The sequence below is a fragment of the Cupressus sempervirens genome, chromosome 1 (assembly GCF_028749045.1).
Source record: "Cupressus sempervirens isolate cs-2001-9-10 chromosome 1, ASM2874904v1, whole genome shotgun sequence".
Taxonomy (NCBI): Eukaryota; Viridiplantae; Streptophyta; class Pinopsida; order Cupressales; family Cupressaceae; genus Cupressus; species Cupressus sempervirens.
In genome coordinates, this window is record NC_143118.1 from 91,336,980 (window position 1) to 91,356,731 (window position 19,752).

The 19,752-nt window shown below is 38.0% G+C and overlaps 2 protein-coding genes across 2 annotated transcripts in view; both read right to left on the reverse strand.

Moving 5' to 3' along the window:
- The window catches only part of LOC149576374 (Major facilitator superfamily protein), a 70,035-nt gene that overhangs the window by 25,946 nt on the left and 24,337 nt on the right, over positions 1-19,752 (reverse strand). The window contains exons 8-9 of the mRNA XM_089817066.1: positions 12,370-12,482; positions 12,112-12,238 (exon numbers count right to left, since the gene is read on the reverse strand). Coding sequence (XP_089673192.1) covers positions 12,112-12,238; positions 12,370-12,482 — 240 coding nt within the window. The remainder of the gene's footprint in view (positions 1-12,111; positions 12,239-12,369; positions 12,483-19,752) is intronic.
- Positions 730-4,156, reverse strand: LOC149576375 (uncharacterized). Its single transcript, XM_089817061.1, has 7 exons — positions 4,065-4,156; positions 3,180-3,842; positions 2,825-3,057; positions 2,564-2,716; positions 2,078-2,478; positions 1,568-1,973; positions 730-1,436 (listed from the first exon to the last, which is right to left on the reverse strand). Exons 2-6 carry the CDS (start codon positions 3,812-3,814, stop codon positions 1,944-1,946), a joined length of 1,452 nt encoding a protein of 483 aa, XP_089673187.1. The 5' UTR covers positions 3,815-3,842; positions 4,065-4,156; the 3' UTR covers positions 730-1,436; positions 1,568-1,943.

The following is a 19,752-nucleotide window of genomic DNA, read 5'->3' on the forward strand; positions in this document are numbered from 1 at the left end:
TTAGCAAGGCTCTGGATAGTTTTAAAAACCTTGTCAAAGCCCAATGAATTGTGAAGCCCTATACGATCTCAACATTGGCTTTGAAACTATGGAAACGTAATAGAATCAAAGGAGAAGGTGAAGTTATTTTGAAGTGTAAGATGATTTAGTTGGGCTTTATTGGGGTCAAAGCTTGAGAACCTTAAGAAGCTCTACCTTGACAAATAAACAAATAATATAAAAGGGCTAACAAATTGCTTATTTTTGGCTTTGTTCCACACTAGATTGTGATGGCTCTTTGTTAACATTAAATTGATTGCCAAAATAAACAATGATTCAAGATACCATCACTCAATTGTGAGACAATTTATAACTTGCATCATATATATATATAGATCAAAGTAACGTGAATCAGAATCGGCACGGCCGAATCGAATCGTGAATCGGGGGTGAATTGCCGGTGAATCGGCGATGAATCGGCAAATTTGAAAAAACCTTTTAAATGTAAAGATTTTAACAATTTAAGACTTATTTCATGCACCCTTTATTGAATATAACTTTAAAACACTATAACATCATCAAATAGAATCTAACATACATAAACATGAAACATAAAATCCATCACATACGTAACTATGTTATCATTATGTACTAAAATGTAAATTGTATGCTAGCTGAAGTAAATAAAAATCAAATGATCATAATGATTCAAATCATAGAATCAGTAAGATGAAATCATAAAGATCTATAAGACATCAAATCATAAATGTATGTATAAATCTAAGATGAAGATCCATGAAAGTTTGAAACATATGTCTATCAATGATTCAGTATCAATATCACTATCAATATCTATACAGTGTAAACAAAATATATAAAGAAGGCTCCAGCTCAAGCCTCATCATCATCCTCTAGCTCTGCTGCAGCCTCTGAGTATCCAATTTGCCTATGAGAAAGGCGTGTAAGGTAGGTCCTAGAGGACCGCCGAGCCATGTCCCCTGCATGGGCAATGGGCTCATGAATAACATCGCTAGGGCCTGCGTCTGTGCGTGCGCGTGTGCGTCTACCAATGCCTAAACGTGCTCTGGCTGCCTCCTCTGCCCTAGCCACAGCCTCAGCCTCTACATCCACCTGGTCAACCTACGCACGGTCTTCCTCAGTGAAGACTGGGTCCACGGTCTCTGTGATCCACTCTGATTCTGGATCAATCTCCTCCAGAATGATCGGAGAGGAGTCAGTGCCCAAAATCTGTCTAATCCTAAGACAAAGGTTGTAATGAACAAAGAGAAGATCATTCAACCTCTGCACTGTCAACCTATTTCTCCTCTTCGAGTGGATGTGCTCGAACATGGACCAACTGCGCTCACATCCAGAAGCGCTGCTCAGCTGACTCAGAATGCGGATGGCAATTTTTTGAAGGTTTGGGGTTGTGGCCCCAAACATTTGCCACCATCTATCTGAAATAAGGAAAAAACAAAAACAATTAGTCTCATTTACAAATTACAACTCTAAAATAAATGCATTATATAATCAACTTTAAGTTTAGAATCTAGATTCATGAACATTGAATATATTATTTAATTTTTACCTGGCTGTAGTGTTGTCTAAGCATTTATGGCCATCCTGCCAGAGAAAAGTGGCCCCTCCTTATTGTTGAACTGGTCTAGCTCAACAATCACAGCAGCGCTATTTTCATCGCTACTCAATCTCTGAATCACTGTGTATAAGCCAGTGAGAACCTCCGCATCCGCCTTGAACTCAGGACGGAAACGAAATGCCGGATTCAGATAGTAAGCTGCTGCGTGGATGGGTTGATGAAGCTGATTCTGCCATCTCCTATCGATGATGTCCCAAATAGGGCCATACCTCTCCTGCACTCCTGCATATTGGGCTCTGATGGCCTCCTTGGCCCTATCCATGCCCTCATAAATGTAGCCCATAGAGGGCTTCTCCCCATCAACAGTTCATAGCAAAGCTACAAGGGGCTCAGTGACCTACATATAAAGTAAAACAAAAAAATTGAGTCAAAACTTAAATATAAAATAATATAACTTAAAGTAAAAGCAAAATACTAAATGTTAAATTGCAATAAATTTACCTTAAGGATTTCTCTAGCGGGTTTCCAAAAACCATCCTCATCAAATATGCAATCCGCCACATCTAACCCTACAATGGTCGTAGCATAGGAAGAGCAAATCCACTCCTGCCCAACAAACATGCTCCTCAATCCATCCCTTGATGTCAACAAGGACTGCAAGGTGACGAAATTCGAGACAAACCTCGTGATACTTGGGCGAGCTAACTCTTTTCCTTTTGTGTACTTCCTCATTGTGCTAAGGAAAAATGCATGATTATAAATGAATTTGCATATGTTTTTTGCCCTTTCCACACATGACTTGACAAACTCAAGTTTGCCAATTTCCTCCAACATGAGGTCAATGCAGTGTGCCACACAAGGGGACCAAAATATGGTGGGGTGCCTCTCCATCAAAAGTTTACCTACAACAATTTTAAGTCAATTAGAAACTCAAATTTCAAAATTCAAATAAATTTATTTTCAAAACTTGCAAAGTTAAAAATTTACCTGCTGCAACATAATTTGCTGCATTATCCGTCACCACTTGGATCACATTTTGTTCCCCCACCTCTGCTATAACTTCCTCGATAGCCTCACATAAATATGTGGCATTTTTCACATGTGCAGAAGCATCAATGGATTTTATGAACATGGTATATCCTACAAGTAACAAAACAACGAATTATAATATTAAATGGATCATTAACGAATTAGCATTCAACAAATCAAAATTTACAATGTATGTAGGAAAGTAGAATGATCAATCACCTCCATAGGATACAAGAAAATTGAGGAGTGTTCTATTCCTCCTATCGGTCCAACCATCAGTCATGATGGTGCAACCCTTTGCAATCCATTCCTTTCGGTTTTCCTCGAGGTCAACCCTCATGCCCTCTACCATCTCATCCAGGAGGTATCCGCTCAACTCAGCCTCAGTTGGGGCTTTAAACCTCGGACCACAAATAGCAACCGTATCTATCATATTCTGCCAATAAGGAGCCCTGTCACAAATAAAAGTTTAGATGTCAAAGACTCAAATTATAAAACAAGTAGATATAATTAAAGTTTTACTTTTACTTTTAATTTTAACTTTAAAGAAAACAAAGAAAAAAGAATCAATTACCTAGCTGCAATAAATGGAATGTTGCAAAAGTACCAAAATTTGCATATCTCCTTTCTGGCAGCATTGTGAATCTCCTTGTTCAAACCCATGCCCTCAAGCGTGGGTTGGGAACCAGGAGTAGTGCGGGGCACAAAGTAACTATCCATTCTATTCTTTCGCACTCTAGGCTGCAATAGGTTGGTGTGGGACTCTATCTCAGTATGTGATCGACTAGCACTAGCACTAGCACTAGCACTAGCACGAGTAGAAGAACTAGGATAAAAAGGAGGCCTAGAAGAACCCTCTCCAACACAACCTACGGATGCAGAAGCTGATGCAGATGCAGATGCAGATGTGGATGCAGCTGCGGATGCGGGAACATGGGAGCCAATACCCCTTAACCCTTTAACTTGCATTTTCCTATTTGCTTTGTCTTTTTCAATTTTTTCTAATGCCATTAAGCAAGTGCGTTTTGCCTCAGGAGTTTGGTGAGTGCAAACTGTAACATTGTGTCCAAGTATAGCAGCAATATGGAATTTCAATCTATAAATACCCCCGGAAGTTATTTTTTCTTTACAAAACATGCATTTTGTTTGATATTTGGTTCTTCCAGGAAACTCTTCATTATATTTCCAACATTCATCTTTTTTACCCATTGGAATTTGCAAAAAATGAGAGCAAAGGCTGCTGCAATAAAAAATTTTATGTAAAATATCAAAGTTTGAAGCTAATAAAAATTTGAAAACAACAAACCCTAGCTTGCAACTTAGTAAAAATAAAGAACATTCAAGATTTACACTAAAATTCTTGAAAACTATAGAAATTTAACAAAAAACGCATAATACACTAAAAAAAAAATTTTAAATGCATAATACACTAACATGCAAGAAAAAAATAAGCACTTACCTCTTGCAAATGAGTTGAGGAGTGTTAATATTGGCTCCTTAATGCTCCCAAAGCAATTGATGGGCTCCCCAAATGGCCTGCTGATCTCTTTGGTGCTCCTCCTTCTTGCCGGTTGGAAACCTATGGCTTTTCTTTTTTCTTCTCTCTCACTTTTCCTCTCTTCTACTCATGCTTAACAAATAGAAGGCCCTTTAGGGTTATAACAAAGAGAATAGGTCAAAAACAAAGTGAAAAAAACAAGTGATTCTTTAAAAAATTTCAACTTCCCTTTTTACATGCCGCGGGCGATTCATGGCCGATTTTTAAAGGCGATTTTTACATGAATCGGCGATTCAGGCAATTCATGGCCCAGAAATCGGCGATACCGATTCACGATGCAAAAAAAATCGCCCAACATGAATCTGGTCGCGGAATCGCCAATTCAAGCGATTCTCGTTACTATGATATAGATAGATAGATAAAACTATAACTTTGCAAAACTAGTAGCTTAGGCTTTAACCTTCTAAATTAGTTATTGTGATGGCTCTTTGTTACTCATTGTATCATTGCACTCATTGTAGTAATAAATAATGTTGTCAAAGTACCATCAGTCAATACAAATGGTGTGATTATGATGAACTTTTATCCTTCACTTGTTTCTAGACTTTGCTCTAGAATCATGTTGTTGTGTAGCATCACGTGGTCTAGGTGAATTAGGGTTTCGTGTAGCTTGAGGATTATGTGATGGAGTAAATTATTAACTATAGTATCAACTTCTGCACTGATAAGTGCAACCTTTCATTATGGTTTTTCTTATGCAACTTGCCTTTCAACATCTTGATCTTTGTCCAGCTAGATACTCATGATATTTAGTATGTTTCTTGCTAAAACACTCACTAGGCCCTTGACTTTGTTAGCTCTTCTCTTTCATTGTCCATCTACTCAAGTTCCTACCTCCACATGGATTCATAAGCCATTAATATCCTTAATGACTTTTAGATAAACCATTTAAGTTGCTTAAATGGTGGAGTGTTGTAAATTTTCTCCTTCATGTAATAAAAAAGTGTTGACTGTTGGACAATTTCTCCTTCATGGAAGATAAAATGGCAAAGAGTTGGAAAATTTCTCCTTCATGGAAAAACAAATGGAGTGTTGAAAAATTTCTCCTTCATGGAAAAGAAAATGGAGTGTTGAAAAATTTCTCCTTCATGGAAGAAAGAATAGCCAAGTGTTGGAAAATTTCCTCTCCGATGAAGAAATTGCAAGGAAAGATGCTAAAATGGTTGTCAAGAAATTACAAGGAAAATGAAAAAATGGCTAGGTGTTGGAAAATTTCTCCTACATGGAAGATATTGCAAAGAATAGATAAAATTTGGCAAAGTATGGTAAACCCCTCTCCAAATTCCAAATTTCTCCCTCTTCAAGTGTGCGACCATGGGTTGAGAAATGTTGATGAAGATAGGGGAATTGTTGGAAAATAAAAGAAAATGCATGACAAAGTGCATATAAAGCATGAGAAGAGGAAGGTGTGAAGTTCTGGAGAGAGAGAGAGAGAGAGAGAGAGAGAGAGAGAGAGAGCTTTTGGAGAGAGAAAATATCCTAAAGATATGAATTTGAAGAGAGTTTGAAGAATCATAGAGAGAGGCATGAGAATGTTAGAGAGAATAAGTTTTGTTGGAAGAGAAAGTTTTGGAAAGAGAAAATATGAAAGAATTTTTATGTGATCTTTATGTTAGCCATTTCATTTTGCACAAGGAAGAATTCCATTCCCACATGACCAAGGATGACATTCAACTTCTAGAACTCTAGATGCAACATTGAAGACATCCAAGTTTCAAGCAACCCAGTTCAAGGCAATCAAAGTCTAGGCCTTTAAAAGATCAAAGTTCAATACAAAAATCCAAGAGCATGGCCAAGGGAAGCTCTATTTAAGGAAACTCTAGAATGACATAATCATCAATGAAGGATTCCAATCCATAAATTTCCAAGCATGTACATGGAATAATGGAAATGTTCAAGCACAAAAAGTTTCAAAAGGAGTATTCAAAGTTGAATGTAGGTTACAAAATAATGCAGTTCGAAAAGACTTGACGCTACCTAAAACCTAACGTGCTAACATGGTGCCCTGTCATCTTCACCAACTAGTCAATGATCCCAAAGTCAAATTTCATTGCATTTAAGGAACGTAATCAAGCACAAGCTATTCGCAACAAAAGAGCGTTTAATGCATAGTAGGCATTCATTTCCCCCCACTCTCTTGATGGATGAACAAGCATAATCGACATCTATTACCCCACTAAGGAAGTAGTTTTCTCTTCATTGATCTGTGTGATCCCATGTATTAATTGTAAGTTATCTTTCTTTGCCCTAACCCTAATAAGAGTTTAGGTGGAAAAATATGGGTTGTCGGTCTTGTTTCAATCTAGGCTATTCCTTGTAATCTAGGACCTATATAAAGGCCTCATTTATTGGTTGTAAAGCAGTGAGTTTTGAGATTGTTTCTATAAGCTACCAAGATAATATAGTTTCCATTGTTGCTTTCATGGTGATTACTTAATGTATTTTGGTGCTTGCATGGTTTCATTGTTCCCTCACATAGATTTGTTACATAAAGTACTTTGATTTCAGTGGAGAAATGCAATTGTCTCTAATGAATTTTCCTAGCTCCTACTTTTGGTAGTTTGTTGATTGTAAGTAGTTGTGTGAAGTTAGCTTGAGCATCCCTTTATAAGGATGCTTAGCTTCCATTACTTTATTCATTGTTCAAATTGTTGGTGAATATGTGCGATGTGAAAATTCTTTGCATAACCCTTACAAGATTACACTAGTTCTTGCAGAGTTGTACTTGATCTTGGCGAACCATAGCTTGGTTATTGGGAGTTTGTCTATTGGAGTGCTATCTATTGTTAGCACTACCCTTAGGTTAAGACTTAGATCCTTCTAATCATTTCCCCTTTAATTTTGGTTCATTTTAGTTGTTTCATTTGAAGAAGCATCACGAGATTGCAATATCTAATGAAGGAGTTCTAGTCAACATTACTTCGAACAAAAGTCCCTGTGTGGTACCAGCATAGCACAGTAAAGAACCTTGAAGTCACCTGTATCATCTTTCACAATATAAGCATACACGGGATTTTGCTCAAGAGAGGATAGGATACCTTGGTATTTTATTCTGTTATTGGTGTAGTCATAAAACATGCATCAACATGTCCACCATCGCAATATTCACAAAAGAGGAATTTCTCACGCATGAAGTATGGCCTACTTCCCTCATCTAAAATAAGTTACTACTGGTCAATGTTGTCCATAGTAAATTCTCCATTATTACCACCTCCTTGTCTTCACATCCATATCAGCCAATGCCTATGCCCTAGTACCCCAGATTTTGCATTACATGTTAATGGTTATGCCCTTGATTCCTATTTTTTACAATGTAACCTTGGCTCTAATTGCAGATAATGTGTCCTTAAATTTGATTTTTGGCATGAATTGCAGCCATTTTCACAAGTGTTTTCCCAAACTATTTTCGTAGCATTTACACACTACTCCAAAACACAAGTGTCATGAGTTCAACTTTAACAACCTTTGCACTAAACAGTTATAATTACTCCCTATAATTTTTGTACTAGAGTATCAAAAAGTATCCAGAATGCCTATCATGAGATATAGGGTATTCAAGAATGTAAGAGTTTACTAATTTAGCAAATGATTAATACCTTTTTTGAGACATCACCATCAAGCAATCGGTTGCAATGTGACCCTCACATCTATATCCTATGTACTAGGTGTTTTACTACTATTCTAATTTTCTAGCCATTTTCAGATTTTCTCCATCCACACAGCTATTTTTTCTCTCTGTGTTTTGAACTTAGCATTTAGGCCATATCACAATTTGCCAAGCATTTCTAAACGCAAGGCAACATATAGTACTTCTCTTGTGTTGGGATTCTGCTATTCTAGTTCACTTTAAATATGCATAGTTAAACCTATTACGAGCCACTCTTACCTTCTGACATCACTGATTGCTTGTGTCATGTTTCAACATTGCTTCTCAAATCACTGATATACTTGTGCACAATTTTGTAGGGAAGCGCTTTGATACCTTTTAGTGCTAAATTTTTTCCTATGCAACATTTTTAGATAGGTAAGCTCTACTAAGAAGTTCGTCTGATGTCATCCAAGTTTGTCTTAGTGTCATCCCTATCAAAGATCAAGTACCAATCTTGAGTTATTTGTCTATGAGCGGCTACGAAAAGATGAATCTTCTAAACATAATCATTCACATCCTTTTCCTTCCATGTGATCTCACAGACCTCCTAGATGCATTCTCATCTACTACATAGGGCTTCAACTTTGTGAGTCCATACTCATAACTACAGGCTTCCATGATATCTTGTAGTATATGTAGTTGTCAATGCCTGTAATCATCACCCTCACATACAAATTTGCATCAGAATTTTTTTTTAACTAAAAATCTTACTCTCTTAAGCAATATTACTGCTTCTGTCACCTAAATGTCACATTACTTCTACACATTATCATTATAATATTGGGTATAAGCTGCAAACTAGGGCACTACTGCTTACAGATTCTCTTTTATGACTTGGATCTGAACACAACAGTGGTCTTGACAAGTAGGTCAACTCATCATATCTCAATGCATATATTCTATGTCCACAATGGATACTCCTAGCACATACACTAGCATTCCTTTGGACAATGTGCTACCCATTTCAAAGGTACACATGGCTCGTTCTTATTTGACATTTCCATGTGATCTTCATTATCAATGCTTTCACTTATAGTGTCTTCCGAGGCCTTGCCATCATTATTTCAATTCAAATAGCTTCTTTCTTCTTCACATAAATACCTTGATATTGTGGTTTCCATTACCATTAATTGTCACTTCTACATGCTAATCCATGAATCAAACCTAGCCTCAACCGTGCACTTCCTGGCACAGTAAAGGCACTACTCCATGGGAAATGTTTCAACATGTTTCTCTTATAGAAATATCTTTCCCCAAACTAAAATGTCTTTAAACATATTGTAACATATAAGAGTCAAAGCATCATCAATCAAAGCAAAGGTTGATATGCAAACTGGATGATGTACGAATTACTAGCAACTTTCAAAAATACTTCAAATGCACATGACCATGCTAGATCCTATATAGCTTTAATTGGGAATCCAACTCAAGCGTGAAGACAGAAAATCACAGGTGAATGCTTCAGTGTAAGCCATCCTAGTAAGCGACAACCACTCAAATAAGTTCTCATGAAACTCGAACTCAAATTCTTCATATAAATCACTGCAAAATAATTCTTAGTTTCTCTATTTACAAATCTATACACCTTTTGGTGTGTCAGCTTCGATGAATCTCTATATTTTGTATGAAAACTATCTGCATATCTCCCTACTCATTATTTTTCCAAGGCATTGTTACAAGTTCCAACCAGTAAAGAGTATCAAAAATGGTCCCAGCAACAAAACCAAAATGTTAACCATTTTCTCTAATGATAAGATTTATTGTTTACACAAATATCATGGGTAACTCATAGTTATAGCTCCAACACATTGGCTTCACAATCACATATCTCATCCAAAGTATGTCAAGTGTTCAAACTTTCTCTTAAAGGCTTCTATGCCGACCATCAAGAAGAATATAGCTCACTGTAATCTAGAGACTATGGGTTACTTAAGAACATAGCCATGGCCCATAAACATCCATTGAACCACTTAGAGAACTATATTGGATCCAGATATTTGTTATAGCCCTTGTTTTAACCCCTAGCGGAAAAAGAAACACTCAAGTCATTGATGCTCTGAGAAAATTCTCTTAGATATAAGACTTCATAATTTTCTTCAAAAGCTGAAGGTCGACATACGTACACCCAGCAATCCCTTCGCCAGGGCACAAGTAAATACTATCAAAGTTGCAATCTATTATAATTAACAACAAAGGAGTTCGGCACCAGCAGACAACTCCATATGGATCAGTAGAGAAACCATCATAATCAGCTAGTGTGTCATTGTGAAGATAGACTAGCACACTTGATTCCAGACTTAAACACACGCCCATACAACACAATGACCCAGCAAATTCAGTGATAAAGATTAATGCCTGGGAGCCACCACTGAATTAACAATCATAATATCAAGCCACTAAATGATGTCATAGTCAATGAAACGAATTATGGTGAAGTGTTTCTATATGAAACAATTAACAAAGAGCCACAACTATCTTTTTAAGGAGGTGATAAGAACTTAAGATCAATAAGATAGAATAATAATGAATCATGTAACTAGTGACTATTAAGACGTGATAGAAGTGACACTATTTAAGAGTTATCAATAAGTATTAGTATAAACTGATTGGTAATGAAGGAATTAGATATGTTATGAGACATATCTCTTGGCATTCAAATATTGCAACTCTTCAATCTTATAAGAAATTTAATAAGCATTGAGTCGATCCTCTCATCATGGAAAGGAAGAGAAAAGACATAATAAGAGAAGAGCAGATTATAAATTTAGACCTGTAATCTGAGTATGAATATTGTGTGGCAAATATATTTCAATAAATATCTATTTGTGTCTGTCTTTATTGAACTACATAATTCAGAATTATGATACAATGTGATTGTTCATATATAGACACATAGACAGGCATGTGTACAGCTAAATTGTATAGTTCTAATTTAATATATTGCATTGCCGATTCAAGAATATTTTATCATTCAATTTGTTGTGTGAAATTCTATATGTACGTTCTGACTTCCGTAATCAGACATGGTAGGGAAAATGAGGGGATCACAGACTGGGGAAATGGTGATGAGGTCACCTTCTAAGCACACCACCTTATTTTGTATGACTAAGGAGTCCCATGGGGACAGATGGGGACGAAGGGACTGCCTCTGGGCTTAGGAAGGAGGGAGACTATCTGGATACCCCATTGTGAATGTTCTTCATAAGCTCTATCATAATAAATTATTGAATACAGATGCTCAATCATTGGAGGTAAGATAAAAGTACAAAATTGAGGGAAACAGTGCTAGGACACTACACTAGGTATGCCACCTCATATGGACAGCACGGGCCACATGAGGCCAAGGGGATGATATATCTGCTCTTGGGCCTGGGGTAGGGGGTCACTAAGACAGCTCATTAAATCATGCTACCTTATCACTTCTACAATTGAGACATCTTAAACCTGATTCAAGCAATCTGTTGACTTGATTTGCATTTATTTCTAAATAAAGAATGTCCAATTATGAAGTATGCTTATAAATGATTTCTAACTTATTTGCAGGATCTCAATTGAAACAAAAAGGAATCTCTGATCCCTACATGCTTAAAATAGAAGATTGAAATCTAGGGAAAAATTTGGGTATTCATTATTTGGGGACATTATAATAATTTTTTTTCTATTTATCTTCTCTTATTTTCCATTATCTTCATCTCATGCATATATTACAAAATATAATGCAGGTATATAGAGGCATATTGCCCTTTGTCAAATATGCATCCTAAATATACACATTCACAAAGATACACACACGAACAGTAATTGGTCAAGTTTGCATGCTACGAGTACATTTACAAATATTGGCAAATGGTGCAGCTTGTGAGAAAACTACAGGATTGGTTCACAATAGTGCCAACAAATAGCATTTTCAGCAGATAATGTTCAAGTACTTTTAGAATATGGCTATATGAAAGGTATGCCATGCGTTGTCTTCTTGCTCTTGGTTGTCATCTGCAGTTTTTCAATAATAACTCACGTTGGCATCATTTGTTTTCAATGATGATTTTGCACAAGTTTTTTGGGGTTCAATAGTGTCAAGTCTACAAGTTTTTGCTTATCTATTTTTTATTTTGGGTGTTGGACATGTGAATGGTTGCCTCTCCATAAGCCCATACTGAAACGTTTCTAATTGAGATTTTCAAGCAAACATTAAATGATAAAAAACTACTCAATTCACTGTAATTAATTAAGCACTCATGAAGTATTTTACATTATTCCAAACATAAATCTGAATTAAATAATCTATGCAGTATGACTTACAGTATCGTGTGGAAAGAGTATTCCAAGCAGAGCATTTATTTGTGTGTTAAAAATGCCATCACCCGCACCCCATGCTGCTGCCATGCCTAGTATATAGATCAAGCCTACTTGACTACTTCCACTGAAGCTGTTTGACAAACACAATAATCAAGCAAACAATAACTAAAAACTGAAATTATAAATGAGTATGAAATCCTTAAAAGCACAATAATCTTACAGATCACCTTGAATATCAAAATTTCTGAATACATAAATCACCTGTGACCCAACCATAGTCGGAAAAGTACGATGGCTTGAAGCAAAATCCCAATATTAGTAATAATGCTGATCGATAGCAGACCAGTTGTCAGGCGTCCAGCCACCAATGAAAACTCCATGAAATATAAAGTTCACATGTTAGCAATGACAATAAACATACAAATTAATTCCAACGATAAGCATATTAATTCCTGAAACATTAATTTCTTAACAATCAAATATTTTTCATACTTGGGCACTTAAAAAATGTTCAGCAGAGCAAAATCAAATTTTCACAAAACAGTGTGAGGTGCAATCATTTTCAACCTCCTACAGAATGTGAGTATGACCACTGAATTCAAAATATTCCATATGTTATCGAGTCCATACTATCCTTCGGCAAACAGCAGGTGGAGGCAACAAATAAAATTTTGGTGGGAGTTATTTATAAGTCTTCTAGAGTTGAAGGTGAAAACTGAGAAGAGAAATTGCCTTGGATGTTGTGGGCCTACCATACTTCCTATAAGGTAACCACGGGGCAAACGCCTTTCCAGCTCATGTACGGACAAGAGGCAGTGGTACCTATCGAATTCATGGTCCCTAGCTTGTAGATAGCCATTAATAACAAACTTGGTGACAAGGAGAGTTTGAGGGAAAGACTTTATGCCCTTAAAAAGTTGGACAAGAAAAGGGCGATGGCTCAATGGGTGACGGAAGTGGCACAACAACAAAGGAAACTCTAGCATTACAAACACCTCCGACTAATGAAGTTTACACCAGGTTAGTTGGTATTACTGTTTAATGGGCAAAATGAAATTAAGCCTGACAAGTTTAAAGTGAAATTGGCTAGGTCCATATAAAGTTTGTGAAGTTATGGACACTCGGTGGCAGAGACCTCCCTGACGTGGTCAATGGCTCGAAGTTAAAAGTCTACCATCAAAGGCAAGGGCACCAGGATAGCCCGAAAATGCATGGGTAATTTAGTTTTAGGATATACTCAATGAATAAAAAATACCCGTAGAAGATGGAGTCTGCAGACATAAGCACTGTGGAAAAGCTAGAGTCAATGGTTAGGTGGGCTCGAGGACAACAATCAATACCTCCCATGAGCAGCACACCCACCCCGCGAAAAGGCCTATATTTCTCGTCATGGACAAAGCACAGGCTCTCGTGGAAGATATAGCAAAGCCCGTAGAAGCAACACAAACACCCACATATTCACCATGGGAAAGAGGTATATAGGCCCACGAGAAGCACTGGCGTCAAACTAGAAACATCCTGCATCTGCAAACACTCAATCTCCCACAAAGCACCTAGACAAGGCCGCGGAACAAGCACCATTCATCATGGACATACCAAAGCCACAGGTTATTAACTTTTCCTGTGGAAAGGAACACAAACAATTTCCCACAGTAGAGATATGAAAGGGATATAGAGGCAACGGACAAGAACATTAGAACCCTGCAAAACGTTAAGTCCAACAGACATGAAAAGGAAGGTCACAGATACCTGGTAATCTCAAGATGTTTTGGGGAGGCATTATAACAAGGGAAGGGCTGCGATTTTGATGGTGGAAGAAATCTTTGATATGATGCTGCCTTACAAATCTGAGAACAAGCCTGTGCACATACGGGGAAGCCGTGGACGAAGTTGAAAGCACTTAGAAGGTTGAAGTGCAAGGACCTGTAGGATAGAGGAACAATCTCTTGCATTTGCGTATGACGAGGCAGTAGTTTCCAGCCCTAACTATTTTTTTTATTTTCCATAAAGACAAAACAAGAAATGGTTGAGTCATGTAGTCAACAGGCAAGAGGTGTTGGAAAGATCAACTGGAAGTTGATAGTTTGAGCATGGACAAGAATGCGACAGCTTTATCTTTAGGCGTTCGAGTTGCAAGCCAAATGCAAGAGGCAACTTCCAACAGCAAGAAGAAGAAAGTTCGCGCCAAGATTCAACCAAACCCTCAAAAAAAAATTACACATCTCATAGTGCAATTTGAGGGACTTAATGGGCTCGAATGTCGATGATGGTGGCAAGAAACACCTGACACAGACATGGTAAAGCAGATATTGCAACGGCGCAGGTGCATTGGGCGACTTAGATGCCAGTCTTTTCTATTTGTCTATTCAAGCATTTCCTTCAGGTGATGATCGAAGCATACGACAGCCATAGCAAGAGCAACACATTTCAATATAGGAAGCATCTTATCACCGTCTCTTTCAGAGCCATAGATTTCACAAGGCTTTTTGGTATTCCAAGGCGAGAAGGATGCAAAGTAGAAATCAAAAATCACAAGCTCTCACAGGAATGGGAGCATTGGAACAAGATGGTTGCTCAAGAACTCACCCCCATTGAGTTTGACTCCGTAGTAAAGGGCACAAGGAGCAAAGGAATGAGACGTGAGTTTATTAGAGAAGGGTTGTGTCATTGTATCCTTGATGTGCTGAAGAGTCAACTGATGGGAGCAAGTCTGGCCTAGGACATTGCTCTACCACAAATACTTTTTATGAATGGCATAATCAATGGATCGGTTTATTACTGGGCATCCTTGTCAGTAGATAGAATGTATGAGTTCATGACATTGCAGCATCGTACTTTTTATATGCCCCACCATACCATCGGATTGTTCTTGGAAGCTACACTCCACCAGATTCCTGCCAACGTGTTGGAGGTACCGCCAAAGGGCAAGTTGGCACCAAGGGAGCCGTCGATATTTTACTAACAACATTTGGATACCAGCGGAATGACAGTTGGGCAGAAGAGGGTGAGACGGGAGTTGGACACGCATGGCAACATGAACAACAAAAGGGAGGTACCATGGAGAGTAGTGAGAGTGTTACACAGGGGGACAACACTCCGACAGAGGACAAGGACGACGAGATTGAGGCGGTGTCGGCACCTCAACCATATTACATACCTTCTATTTTACTAGCTTCGGCACACTTAGTACCTACCACTAGCATGCCTTCTATTTTACCATTTGGCCATATGAGAGCACCAATCGATGTGACGCTACCATTAGTGACAATTGCAAGGGTTTCCTGAGTTCCCAGAACCGAAGCAATGGAGACGACACAAATAGTTCCTATAGAGACAAGGGAGACGGAGATGGGGACAAAAATTAGAGAAGTGACATCCTCGGTAGAAGTTCGTGAGAAGGAGAGTCAGCTAGTACCTCAGGGAGGTGTTACAGCCCTAGTTGTTCAGAATCAAGCCGACGGAGTTGTGGTTGATATAGTTCCACCAAAATGAGCAACAGATATGTATTCGAAGGATGAGGTTATGGACATTCCAGAGATAGAAGGGAGTACATCACCGAGACCCCAGGTCAGACTGGAAGTGATTGGTATTGAGGCCGTGGTAACTATTGATTCCACTTTATTGACTAAACCAAGGCATATGGCACAGCTAAAGGCAATGAACATCCAGATGATGGACCGTGCCAGCATGTTTTTACAACAACAATTCTGACTTACCCCTGCAAAAGTAGGACCCTCCACTCAATCCCCGAGAAGGGAAGATGTCTTAGCTAAGACACCACCGATTGCAGCACCACAAGATGTGGGGATTCCACAGTCCAAGGATGCGCCAGGTGATAAAGAGGTTGCACCAGATGTGGAAATAGCAATGACAAGAGGAATGAGGTAGATGTCGAGCAGGAAGAGGAGGACAAGCTAGACTGCAGTTCGAATACTAAGAGAACAATGGCATACATTAAGGCTCTAGGGGATGTGCTAGAGAAGGGTCGAGTAGTTGGTCAGAATGCAATGACCAAATCAAAGGAGTTACAGCTTGTCCTAGCCTACATTCGGACAAGATGCTCTAAATGCTTTTGATCTTGTTTTGCGGCAAGAGTGTGGCCGGCAATTGAGATGCTGAAAATGATGGTAGACTGGGCCACAGAACCAAAATTGACACCGGAGTTGGGACCAGGCTAGTAGCACTATGGAGAGGCTTGCCCACGAGGTAGTAGAGTTGTATAAAGGTGCCTACTATGCTCAACGATGTGCGGAAGCCAACAAAGTGGCAGCTGAAAGGTCCAAAGAGTTAGAGGCAAAGTCTCGAGAGGAGTTAGCCAATCAATTGGCTAAGCAACAAGTGGATTGGGCAACAAAGGGAGTAGCACTCTTATAGGATAAGGAAAGGGCTAAAAAGGAGTTAGAGGAGGCCAGAGCTGAAGTGATGGTAAGTAAGGCGGCCCACGCACAAAAGGAAGCACAGGCTATGGAGCACTTTTGTTGAAGGAAGCTATGGAGATCAATTCAAGGACACATAAAGATTTACGCATTTGCACGGACCAAGTATATGAGTTGCAGAGGATACTGGACACTTCAGAAACGCACCATCTTCCCTCTTAGTTTATGTTTTTAATGTACTTAGTAGTTGTCTCCAATTTTGTAAGTCCTCAAGAGACAACCTTTTCTTTTGGTGGGGACAATGTTGTCAGGAAAATGGGTAGTTAGACAGTTTGTCTACTTGAGGGAGTTACACAAATGTGACGGTTCGCCTCGCATCCCCTTGGACACTATATGTATGCATTATTCCTTTTGATCAGGAGAGGGTGGTACAAAATACATCTATGTATGGTAACCAATCAATGAATATAATACTATTGTGTTCTCTTTACATTTTGTGTTATATACTTTATTTCCAGTATGCAATTAATCTTTGTTACCCACGAGGGTAAAAACATTGTTGGTTCCCTTTTCTGAACTAAAAAAGGATTCCATATGTTAAACTACCTATAACTATTCCTTCCAAAGAATACAAGTCACCGGAACTTATTGGTTCTATACCAACTGCAAACTTACCCAGTTAAATAAAGGATATGACAGAACCTTGGCAGCACAATAAATAATACAATGCAACTGAAAATTAAAAATAATAAAGAAAAAGAATTCATTCTAGCCCTTTTTATTGTGTAAGGTTCTCAGATACACGAGGTAAAGGAACCCAAACTCAGGAAAGTATTAACCAGAACAATTTGGCATGAATCAAATGAAGTAGTCTGCCAATGTTAGCATTTTTCAAAATGTGCATGTTTTCACATTGATTTTTTTTATCATAACGTGTAAATTCAAAATTTGAAGGTGACAGCAAATTTGGGTCCATGAAACGTATTCTTGGAGAGGTATATTTATTATTTACGAGTTACATGCTTCCATTTGAAGCATGCGAGTTTCATAAACTTTCCTTCTTATTGAGATTGTGAGCAATCTCAAGGATGGTAATCTTGATTTCTGGTTGGCAGAGATCAGGATGAAACTCCAAGCCTCTTTGTGCGTTTCTACTTCTAGAAATTGCACTTGAGGTTAACCAGAGATACTTGATTGCAAGAAAGAGAAGATAACTTTGGAAATATTAAATATATGCCCAGTTGTAGGCTGTGTTGAAATCCTGTTGGCTGTGCATAAAACCTTTCCAACTGATTCCTCAGGGGCACGCTGGAGTTAACTTTAAGAAAAATCTGCATACTGATCCTTGCCACCACAAACCCCAACACATTGCAGGAGATCTCATATATAAAGGAGAGTGTATGTCATTTAGAGGTACCAAATTTGTCGATTTCACAGAGCACATTTGGAGATATGAGTGCAGCATCCACACCTACACCCACCACCCCATTCTGGATAGTTTGAGCTTAAGACTAGCCGATGTGACAAAAATTCAGGTCCATGCAAACTCAAGGAGAAACAGTGACCTGAAAGTGTTATCTATGCATTTCTTAGGGCAGTTTGGCAGTGAATATGCTCAGGTTATCATATAACCTCTACTGCTGTAGCCTGAATTAATCTGTTACCATTTACAATTTTACAATGTCCATACATAACAATATATACATATATCTATATTAATTCAGATCTACTTAAATAAAATTCCACTCTGTTGTCAAGGAGGAGTTTAAATATAAGTTGCAACTAATACAGTTTGGCTTGCATATTTAGGGTCTGATTAATAATCATAATTACCTAATTCATAAATGATAAAAGGAAAAGGAATCAAATATGGTGATTACGCAATTCAAAGCAGCCTAGGGGTCATCCAGAGCAGTTTGAGAGTGCTCCAAAGCAGTCTGTGGGTGATAGAACAAGCAGAGATGGGAAAAACAAAAAACCAATGATTTTTTTAGTATTTTCTATGTTAGTAATTTGCATTTTTGGAGGCCTTTTGAGCAAAATTGGGGGTTGAAACTGTCATCAGTCCTTTAAATTGAATAGCCAAAAGCACTGGATTAAGGGACTGAAATTAGAGCCCCTGAAGATCTTCCAATAATGTTAAGTAAAACAGTTTCAGATTTTGAGCACCAAGTAAGAAATTATGACCCTGCCAAGTTGGGGTATCTAAAATCCCCTTTATTTTTGAAAATTTATAATTTTGTATATTATTTTATTGAGCCGACAGTTCATTTCCAATTTGTAAGATCCTGGAGATTATTGGCATTCCATATAATTGTACAAATTTCATTTTGGATTGAACGAATTTCAACTATTAAAGCTCAAAACTTTGTCCATGAGTTTTGCTAAACAATACTACAAGTTTCCATGTACTAATATTGTTACTTGGATTTGCCACTGAATTCAGATCATTGGTATCAGAACAGGTACACTCCTGTATGTCACACATTGCACACAATATGGTTGTCAAATGTTGGGATTGGATATGCAAAACCCATCAGACTACCTCCCTTTTGAGATGCAATCGACCAGAGATGCCAAAAGAATTGGATCCTTTAAAAGCTATGGTAGAAGAAGCCTTGACAAAACAACAAGGAGATGACAAGTCAATTCTCTCAAATTCTTTGAAACAACCAACAATCAAGCACAGAAGAAAAACCATTCAATAGTCACTCCCTTTTCAAGGTGCATGTAGATTTTGATATCCTGAATTTTGAAAGTGAGATTGACACAGATACTCGGGATGAATATCTTTCGAAGTTGCACAAAACTCTCTATGAAAAACTTATTTGATGCTAAGAAGATAGGAGTTGCCCTCCTCCTCAAGTCTGAAGTACATGTGAAGTAATCATGACAAGGTAAACTGACATTGAAGAAGATTAATTCTGCTTCAGATGAAGAGGCAAAAACAAATTGAGGGATAGGCAACAACCCCACATGAGGGGACATTGTAGAATTCGTCGAAGAAGAATACTTCCTTGAAGACATGTACGAGCAGAAATATATGCGGTGGCAACTACTTCGACAAAAGAAAAACCAATCTGTACAGAACCAAACCAATAAATTTCATGCTTTATCGGCAAAACTTGGCATTCAAGATTCAGAGAAACATTGAGTTCTGAAATACCATAGCAGGCTACACAGATATATGCAAAAATAGATTGCCTTCCTAAATACTGAAACATTTGGAACTGCTTATAAATATACCACAAGGATTGAGGATAAAATT

Excerpts from the sequence above, each read along its gene's own strand:
- LOC149576375 (XM_089817061.1), bottom strand. The coding sequence starts at position 3,814 with ATGGGTAAAAAAGATGAATGTTGGAAATATAATGAAGAGTTTCCTGGA. Across the intron at positions 3,058-3,179 it reads ATTCCATTTATTGCAGCTAG|GGCTCCTTATTGGCAGAATA; the intron begins GTAATTGATTCT and ends TATTTGTGACAG. Across the intron at positions 2,717-2,824 it reads TTTTCTTGTATCCTATGGAG|GATATACCATGTTCATAAAA; the intron begins GTGATTGATCAT and ends TGTTACTTGTAG.